The sequence below is a fragment of the Grampus griseus genome, assembly GCF_964374135.1.
Source record: "Grampus griseus genome assembly, chromosome: 14".
Lineage (NCBI taxonomy): Eukaryota > Metazoa > Chordata > Mammalia > Artiodactyla > Delphinidae > Grampus > Grampus griseus.
This window is the reverse complement of record NC_139008.1, coordinates 64,646,515-64,656,930: the sequence shown is the minus strand read 5'-3', so window position 1 is coordinate 64,656,930 and position 10,416 is coordinate 64,646,515. Positions and strand designations below refer to the sequence as shown.

Sequence of the window (10,416 nt, the reverse complement as noted above, 5' to 3'; positions counted from 1 at the left end):
GATCCCACATGCTGCGGAGTAACTAAGCCCGTGTGCCACAACTACTAAGCCCATGTGCCACAACTACTGTGGCCTAGAGCCGGTGCTCTGCAACAAGAGAAGCCACCGCAATGAGAAGCCCGTGCACCGCAATGAACAGTAGCCACAGCTCGCCGTAACTAGAGAAAAGCCCATGTGCAGCAATGACGACCCAACACAGCCAAAAAAAAGGAAAAAAAAAGGTTGATAGATACTGCCAAATAGCCTCTAGGATGTACAAATTTATACTGCTTACAGATTCGTTTGTTTTTTTCTACATAAATATGTCATATGATAGGACTTCCCTGGTGGTGCAGTGGTTGAGAGCCTGCCTGCCAATGCAGGGGACACGGGTTCAAGCCCTGGTCCGGGAGGATCCAACATGCCGCGGAGCAACTAAGCCCATGTGCCACAACTACTGAGGCTGCACTCTGGAACCTGCAGCCACAACTGCTGAGTCCACGTGCCACAACTACGGAAGCCTGTGTGCCTAGGGCCCATGCCCCGCAACAAGAGAAGCCACAGCAATGAGAAGCCTGCAACAAGGAGCAGCCCCCGCTCGCCGCAACTACAGAAAGCCCGCGCGCAGCAGTGAAGACCCAACGCAGCCAAAAATAAATAAATTAATTAATGTTTTCTTCTTTCTTTTTTTTTTTTTTTTTTGCGGTACGCGGGCCTCTCACTGTTGTGGCCTCTCCCGTTGCGGAGCACAGGCTGCAGACGTGCAGGCTCAGCGGCCATGGCTCACGGGCCCAGCCGCTCTGCGGCATGTGGGGTCTTCCCTGACCGGGACACGAACCCGTGTCCCCTGCATCGGCAGGCAGACTCTCAACCACTGCGCCACCAGGGAAGCCCCTAATTAATTTTTTTTAAATGTAATATGATATACTCTGTCCTGCAGACTCACATATTTCGCTCAGTAATACGACACAGGAGTTCTACTTATGTCAATATACACAGATCTTCCTCATTACAAACAAAACCTAAAACCATCTTACAGTTTCCGATTGTATGGCAGAAGAAAGCTTATTTAGTTTATCACATATTGATGGACATTTGGGTGGCTTTCAATTTTTTGCTGCCACAAACAATGTAACAGTGACTCCTCTTCTATGAATAGAATAGAATCAGAGAAGTGAATTGCAAGATTGATAAGTATACATACTTAACATTTCAGTAGATGCCATCAAATTGCTCTCCCACAATGTTTTACCAATTTAACTTCCACTAACGGTACCACTAACCTTAGGTTTTCATCTTGACTGGCCCCTGTGCTTTCTCCTGGATCAAAGCTCAAAGTCCCAGTTATCACTGGGATCATCCAGACCCTGAGCCCTACTCTGCAGAATCCTGAGTGGATAAGCCAAGTGTTGGGAGGAATGAACACAGAAAAGGGGCAGGCTGTCCCCCTCTTGCCAGATGGTCCCCCAGGGGACATGACTCTCTCCAAAGGAAAGGCTACATTGGGAGTGGGAGAAATTGAGCTCCCCTTCAATACGAGTGTCTGAGAGGATGTTTGGTATCAACAAATGCACTGAACTTCTACTCTGGGTGGGGAGGGTCTTAAGCTGGGTGTCTTGATGTAGAGATGAGTCAGACCCTGTCTCTGCCCTCTCAGAGCTTGATGCTCATGGAGAAAATAGACAAGTAAACAGACAGTGACAGTTCTGTCTACTAAGTATTGAGCTGGACTTCCTTTTCTGACAATATCTGGAACTTCCTGCTACGTAACACATGGAAATGCTGGAAATAAAAACAATAAACATCCTTTTATTTTTTTAATTTTTTTATAAATTTATTTATTTTTTGGCTACGTTGGGTCTTTGTTGCTCCATGCGGGCCTTCTCTAGTTGTGGCGAGTGGGAGCTACTCTTTGTGTGGTGCGTGGGCTTCTCATTGTGGTGACTTCTCTTGTTGTGGAGCATGGGCTTCAGTAGTTGCAGCACACAGGCTCAATAGTTGTGGCTTGCGGGCTCAGTAGTTGTGGCGCACGGGCTTAGTTGCTCCGTGGCATGTGGGATCTTCCTGGACCAGGGCTCGAAACCATGTCCCCTGCGTTGGCAGGCGGATTCTTTTTTTTTGTTTTTGTTTTTGTTTTTTTGTGGTACACGGGCCTCTCACTGTTGTGGCCTCTGCCGTTGCGGAGCACAGGCTCCGGACGCGCAGGCTCAGCGGCCATGGCTCACGGGCCCAGCCGCTCCGCGGCATGTGGGATCTTCCCGGACCGGGGCACAAACCCGTGTCCCCTGCATTGGCAGGCAGACTCTCAACCACTGCACCACCAGGGAAGCCTGGCAGGCAGATTCTTAACCACTGTGCCACTAGGGAAGTTCCAAACATACTTTTAAATACATTTAACATTTAATGGACCTGCAACCATTTGGATTTTAACAGACATTTGGGGAGATGAAGGCTTGGGCTTACATGAAGTTAGGGATTGGAACTGAGACCCTTGATAAATCTAGGACACTTGAAGGGCTATACCCACAGTGAAAGTACAGACTAGGGGAAAACAAAAAAACAAACGTCTGAGTACTAGCAAAGAAGACAAAAAGGATCTATGTCCATCCTGACCTGGTCTTAGGGTGGGGGAAAGAAACTATCTTCTGAGAATTTGAAACTGCATGCCTGCCCTTGATGAGTATGGGGTGATGAGTGTGGGGTTCATATTTACATCACCTGCATGTCTAGGAATCTCCAAGGCTGAGAAATGAACATCAAAGGAGACCTACTCCAAAAGTATCTCTCAGATGCCTAGCAGAAACTAATGCAAATCCTCTTTGGATCTCCTCCGTGGACCCCCTCCTCTTTCCCCAGCCATTGCAGGTTACACAGAATTCCTGTATATAAAGCCCTTCTAAACAGCTGATAATCCACAAGGAAAAAACTGATGAAATACACGAGGAAACAATCCACCATGAATAAAATTCAGTAGACACAATGAAGAGAAGAATCAGACTCCCAAGAACATCAGGTAACAGAATTATCAGATAGTGATCATTAGAGCGCAGGTTAGAGGCAGCTGCTAAATGTTTTAGAAGCATATAGAAAGAACTAACTCCTTGATGAAATCAAAGTCTTCCTAAGAATGAGCCTTGAAGGATAAGTGGGAGTTTGCTAAGTGAGGACAGATGCTGTTGAGTAGCTGGTGGGGTGCACAAAGCATAATGTACCAAGGCAATGACCACTGATAGTTTATTTTTTCAGATGCAAATAGGGCAGAAAAGTAGGGGATGAGGCAAGAGAGGTAGGTAAGGGGATAGATCATGCTGGCCCTATGAACTGTCTCAAGAACTTTCATTCTTCAACTAAATGTACAAGAAAGCCAGTGAAGGGTTTTAAGTGAGAGGTTAGTGATATTCATTCATTCATTTGTTCATTCATTCAACAATAAATGTCAGACATGGAGAATGGTTGGAGAATGGAGGGTGGCATCAGGAGACCAGTCAGGAGAGAATAGCAGACATGTAGGTGAGAAATGCTGGTGGCTTAGACCAAAGTGGTGCCAGTGAAGATGAAGAGGAGTAGGTGGATTTGACTGATATTTAGGTCAAAGCGAGAAGGTATATAAGGGATGGGAAAGTGGGAGGTATCAGGGCTGATTCCTAGGTTTTTGGCTGAGCAACTGAAAGATTAGTGCTGCCATTCACAGAGGTAAGGAATTAAGGAGGAAGAGTGAGTTGTTGGAAAGAAGACACTGAGCTCAGTTTTAGATCATTGGAGTTTAAAGTGACTTTGTGATAACCAGGTGGCAATGTCTAGGAGGTAGTTTGATGCATAATGTCTGAATCTCAACAAGAGAAATCTGGAAATTTCTGAGCTGGAAATAAAGATCTGAGAGTCATCAATATACAAATGGTAATTGAAGTCAGGGAGGTCTACGAGAGTCGAGAGTCCTTTGGGAGGCTGAGTTCCATCTTCTGTTGTATTGGTTAAGAGATTTTGGTTGCAAGTAATTAATGATCCAACTCAAACTGGATTAAATTAGAAAAGGAATTTGGTCGAAATGTCCATCAATAATTGCTGCAGGCAAGGCTTGATCCAGTGGCCCAAATAATGGAACTAAGATCTAGTCTTCTCTAATTTCTCCAAAACACTTCCTAGGAGTTGGCTTAATTTTTGACAGGCCCTCTCTTTGTGAACACAGTGATACTGTAAGGGAATGCCTCTGCCATGGCACTGCGATGACCTCACATGTATTCATTCATATAGGCCACACTGGCAAAGGTATGAAAAGCTTATCTAAGTCTTCGCAGAATGCCTTGTGATCCTCCCAGAACATGAGAGAATGGAAGGCTTGTAAGGCAGTGAGGCCACCTTCCACTTGCCTCCCTATCTCCCCTGGGTGGCTGCCCTGAGACGGCTTTCTTATCGCTTCCCAGGCTCTGATGAGCTATGGGGCTTTCTGCCCTCCCTACTCAGAATGGAGCTGCAGAATATAAAACCTGTTAATTGAACTCTAGGATCGGCTCCTCAGCAATAGGGTATCCTACAACCCATGTTACAATTGTTCAGCCCCTTTTGTTTCAGTGTCATCCTTTTTGGTGTGTGGAACAAGGATCACAGGAAGCTGGCTTGTTCTTCTTGCTGTCTATGTAAATAATACACCATTTAAATCAAAAACGGGCTCATTGTATCTTTACTGGTAGAATCAGTCAGGCCTTAGCCTTGGCCTTGCCTTACTTTGTCTTATATGTATAAGTTACCAGCTGCTCCTGGGTCTGGGTGCTTCCAAGCTCAAACCCGCGGAAAAGAAAAAGCCTATTGCCCAAATGGCTCAGTCCAAAATTCCAGAACTGAATCTTGTTGGCTCTGATTGACCTGATTTGGGTCATACACTCATGCCTGAACCAATCACTGTGGCTAGGGATTTGGAACTATTGGTCAATTTAAGCCATTTAGGGCTCATTCCTGGAAATGAGTGAGAGAGTGAGGTCAATCTCACTCAAATCACCTGGCTGAGAATTCAGGGTCCTGTTAGGAAAAGGGAAAGAGGGAATGGATACCAGAAAGCAGTAAGCAAAGCCCACTATACCTGTCTCCTTTCCCAGAGCAGTGTGTATTTGGCGGGAGGGCATGAGGGATCTGGATACATAATTATGGAGGGTGTGGCTCCTGAAGAGTGAGAGAGGTTCAGAGAGAAGAGGCTGGGGGATGGAGAACAAATCTTTAGCCTTTGGAGGCCTAGTTTACATCTTGGTTTTCCTAACAGGATGGCTTTTGCAACAGTGGGCAGTTGTGGTCGGGGACATGAAGGAAATTGAGAGGGCTTGAGGTACTAGCTCCCGGAAATGTGTCCCCAGGGCATTATGTAAGACCAGATCTCTGGTTCCTTTTGGGCCCTTACAATACTTGGGTCCAAGGGTTGAGGGGGGAACTGGTGCGGATATCCCAAGGGGCCTCACCAGAGACCCAGCCCGGGAGCAAGAGGCAGCCAACATAGGAGACAAATGCTGAGAACCATGATTTCTGGGCCTGGTGCCACCACTGACTTGGTGTGCGATCCTGGGCCAGGCACTGCTCCTGCCTGGGCCTTAATTTCCCACTCTGTACGATGGACTAGACCAGATCTTTCTTACTTTTTCAATCTCAAGGATGCCTTCATTTTTCCCTACATGCTACTGTCTTCAACTCACCCCTGCTTGTTGAGTTGTTATTGTTTTTAAGTTTTTATATAATTTATTGTCTTCTGGTGAAAAATCTGCACAAACACAGATCAAGTCAGTGCTGTATCTTTAATCCTTCCTTTCACTTTTATAGCAACCCTGACTTTTTTCACTCTGTTCTTATATTGCTTTTGCTGATTTTCTTGAGTTCTTTCCTTCTCATCCAGGCCATATCTTACAAATCTCTGTTCGCGTTGATTTCTCTTCGCATAATCCAAGAAATTGTAAAATTTATAAAAGTCTGTTGCTTTGCCACCACCAAAGTGGCTTCAAATCTGAACACAAAAACATCTGATGTGTTCTCTTGGTTACATCTTGGTTAGTTTTCTCAAATTCTGTCTTAGGTACTGTTGCCTTCCCAGGATAAAGGACCATTATGACCATTTGTTTCTGCAGAAACAGTTGGTATGTCATGAATTTCCTTGCCTGGCTGGTTACTGTGTCACATAATGGTGGCTGCTCGGGACTTCCTGGGTGGCTCAGTGGTTAAGAATCCACCTGCCAACGCAGGGGACATGGGTTTGAGCCCCGTCCGGGAAGATCCCACATGCCAAGGAGCAACTAAGCCCGTGCGCCACAACTACTGAGCCCGTGAACTACAACTACTGAAGCCCACGTGCCTAGAGCCCGCGCTCCACAACAAGAGAGGCCACCGCAATGAGAAGCCCACGCACCACAACAAAGAGAAGCCCCCGCCCACCGCAACTAGAGAAAGCCCGCACACAGCAACGAAGACACAATGCAGCCAAAAATAAATAAATTAAATAATTAATTAATTTAAAAAACATTAAAAAGAAAATGGTGGCTGCTCATCAGGCAGCCAGGGAGGAAAAAAGCCCTGTTTAAAGATTTTGTATACTCCTCAATCTGAGATTGTTGCTCTAAGTTTCTGTCTCAATTTTTTATTAATGAAAGTCTCAGACCTTTACAGGAGCCAGGGTCTGAGTGCCGGGGATAAGAAATAGGGGAATTTGGGAAACAATGGATCAATGCTCCCTCCAAAATATCTCTTGAATACACCCTTGAATCCTCATGAAGTCTGGTTCCCCAGGTTTCTCTTTCACCCAGTTTAGCTCCCTCATAGCCTCCTAGTTAATTTCCTTTATGGTAAAGATGGCCAAAATCAGTTTGCTATTTGGAGTAGAAAAAAAATGTACTTGATAAGTTGTAACTTCATAGCCTAGTGCAGGATCTGGCAATGGTGGGTGTTCAATAAATGCTAAAGAAAAACTACCCAGGTGTGTGGCTTAAAGCTGGTTATTCAGAGCCTCAATTCCTTCTTCTCTAGGTAACCCATACATCATCTGGGATGTCAGGAGAGAAATCACCTTGTTTGCTCCTTTATTATTTCCCTCACTTCAATTCTCTACCCTTCCTTCTCAGCTACAACAACAAAACAACCCAACCTAACTCAATTCAACCCAACCCAAATTCCTCTCATCTTCTCATGCATAGAAGCTTAACCACAACATCTGGATCCTGGTTCTGCCACTTATTAGCTGTGTGACCCCAGACAAATGACTAAATCTCCATGTGTCTCAGTTTCCTCATCTGCGTGTGGTGATGGGGAAATTATAGTACCTGTAGTATGTGTGTATGTGTGTGAGTGTGTGTGTTTGTATATGTATAATTATATATATATATAATTTGTATTGTAAACAGCATGTAAAGCACTTAAAATAATACTTAGCACACAATACGCACTGAATATTTGCTAGCTATTATTACTATTTTCATCTTTTTTTTGCATAAACTACTGGATACCTAGGCCCTCAGGGTAATGTTTTTCAGTGTATGGCTCCTGAACCACCAGCATCAGGATAATCTGGAGAGATTAAGAATGCAGGTTCCTGGGCTCCACCCCAGACCACAGTCTCTAGGGCAGAACTAGGAAATTTACATTTAATAAATACATTTCCCAAGTGATTTTTAAAAATTAATTAATTAACTTTTGGCTGCGTTGGGTCTTTATTGCTGCGCATGGGCTTTCTCTAGTTGAGGCCAGTGGGGGCTACTCTTCGTTGTGGTGCGCAGGCGTCTTCTTGTGGTGTCTTCTCTTGTTGCGGAGCACGGGTTCTAGGTGATGGGCTTCCGTAGTTGTGGCTCGCCGGCTCTAGAGCTCAGGTTCAGTAGTTGTGGTGCTCTGGCTTAGTTCCTCCATGGCATTTGGGATCTTCCCGGACCAGGGGTCGAACCTGTGTCCCCTGCATTGGCAGGCGGATTCTTAACCACTGCGCCACCAGGGAAGCCCTGCCTTTCATCTTGTTTATGGTTTCCTTTGCTGTGCAAAGGCTTTTACGTTTAATTAGGTCACATTCGCTTATTTTTGTTTTTATTTTCATCACTCTAGGAGGTGGGTCATAAAAGATCTTGCTGTGATTTATATCAAAGAGTGTTTTTCCTATGTTTTCCTCCGAGAGTTTTATAGTGTCCAGTCTTACGTTTAGGTCTTTAATCCATTTTGAGTTCATTTTTGTGTATGGTGTTAGGTAGTGTTCTAATTTCATTCTTTTACATGTAGTTGTCCAGTTTTCCCAGCACCATTTATTGAAGAGGCTGTCTTGTCTCCATTGTATATTCTTGCCTCCTTTGTCATAGATTAGGTGACCATAAGTCCGTGGGTTTATCTCTGGGCTTTCTATCCCGTACCATTGATCTGTATTTCTATTTTTGTGCCAGTACCATACTGTCTTGATTACAGTAGCTTTGTAGTATAGTCTGAAGTCAGGGAGGCTGATTCCTCCAGCTCCATTTTTCTTTCCTAAGATTGCTTTGGCTATTCGGGATCTTTTGTGTTTCCATACAAATTGTGTAATTTTTTGTTCTAATTCTGTGTAAAATGCCATTGGTAATATGATAGGGATTGCATTGAACCTGTAGATTGCTTTGGGTAGTATAGTCATTTTCAAAATATTGATTCTTCCAATCCAGGAGCATGGTATATCTCTCCATCTGTTTGTATCATCTTGGAGTTCTTTCACCAAGTCGTTCTTGATTATGCAACCTGTTTCATTTCTTTCACAGGTCTTAAATTCCTTATATACTTATTTAATATTTTAATTACTATAGCTAACATTTGAGCACTCACCATAAGCACTTTTCATACATTAATTAACGAAGTGGTGTGCTACTTATGCTTGTCAATGGCACTCCAAACTCCAGAAACCCAATTTGTACTCTTTGCCCATTTCTATGGTGTAAAGACTCCCATAGGTTGGGATTTTAAACTATCAACCTGAAGTCGCTGAATACGTATAATACCATTATACAGTATTTGCCATAGTGATAATAGCAGTGGTAAATAAACTCAAGACCACAAATAAAACGAGAGTGTAGTAAAATAATTAGGAAGTGATGTGTTTTGAGTATTTATTATCTTGTTTTTTACATAACTTGTTTAATTGTATGCTTATATAATTTAATTTTTGATAATGGCTGTGTTTAAAAGCAACTAGCAACATTTCTAAGCATTCCTCAATCATTTCTAGCTAGCCCACAACAAGCCAACAACCGGCACATTCTTCAAATGAGGGACCTGAGGCACAGAAAGGTTAAGCAACTTGTTCAAGGCCGCAGAGCTAATAAATCTGTAACTGTATCCTCAGAACCCAATACCGTGCCTGGCATATAGTTTGTAGTCTATCAACAATTGTAGGATAAATAAATGAACACATATTTAATACTCTTTTAAAAACATAAAAAGGGAAAAATTAAAAACATACAGGAGTGAAATTAACATCTCTTTAAAACTCGCTCACAATCCTAGAACGATTACTGCCTTCACCTATCTACTTTCAGCAGCACTTCGGCTCCTGGGCGCTTTTACAATTCACCGGCTACCTTAGGAGACGTCGCCCAGCACTTTGCTACGAGCTCGAGTCGCCCCGCTTTCCGTCGTCCCGCCCTATTTCGCCGCAAGGCCTCCTGGGAGTGGTAGTCCCCAGTCTCGCAGCTCCGGCGGCAGCAGCTAGGCGCGCCGGGCCACGGAACTACACGGGGCGGTGCACAAGTCGAGAGGCTCTTCCACCTCTCTTTTCCCTCCCCGCCTGCGCGGCCGCCCTAGCTATCATGGCGGCTCCCTTGGCCCTGGTGCTGGTAGTGGCAGTGACTGTGCGGGCGGCCTTGTTCCGCTCCAGTCTGGCCGAGTTTATCTCGGAGCGGGTGGAGGTGGTGTCCCCACTGAGCTCTTGGAAGAGAGGTGAGGCCACCGGCTCGAGTAGGCGGCTAGGCCCCGCCTGTGCGCTCCTGGCCTCTGTGAATGGGAGGCGGGGGCAGTGGCCGCAAAGCTCAAGATTCTGGGGGAACTGACCGCTCTCTCAGGAGAGGGCGGGAGGGCGGGGCCTGAGAGCGGGCTGCTAAGGGGGTGGGCGTGGGACTGTGTGGTGAGGTTGGGGCACTAGGGGCCGGTCACCTGCGGGGTGGCGATCTGAGGGGGTGTGTCCCACTCGGGTCCTGAGCTGAGTAGCGTGGTCTGAGGACGGGTCGGGATGAGGAAAGGGCGTGCTGGGTGGAGGGGGATTTGGCGCGAGATCGCAATGTGATGTTCCTCCGGGGTGTGGGATGGTGTGTGATGGGGGCCCGAGTGAGGGGACCAGTCCTGCCTAAGCGAGGAGAGTGTGTGAGTGAGCGTGCTTAGCAGCTTATTCTCAGTCTGGGACTTTGAGTGCATCTTTTCCTACTGTGTCTTTATAGTTCTTTAAGTTCTTCATCAAACACTGTTTACGCTGGCGCC

At 45.4% G+C, this 10,416-nt stretch overlaps 1 protein-coding gene across 4 annotated transcripts in view; it reads left to right on the top strand.

Annotated features, from left to right (window-relative positions):
- Positions 1-9,747: 9,747 nt before the first annotated feature.
- PIGU (phosphatidylinositol glycan anchor biosynthesis class U) overlaps positions 9,748-10,416 on the top strand; it is a 125,230-nt gene continuing 124,561 nt past the window's right edge. For all 4 annotated transcript variants that reach the window (XM_082669482.1, XM_082669484.1, XM_082669483.1 and 1 more), the window contains exon 1: positions 9,748-9,882. In XM_082669482.1, the coding sequence (XP_082525608.1) occupies positions 9,753-9,882 (130 nt within the window). In that variant the 5' untranslated portion in view covers positions 9,748-9,752. The remainder of the gene's footprint in view (positions 9,883-10,416) is intronic.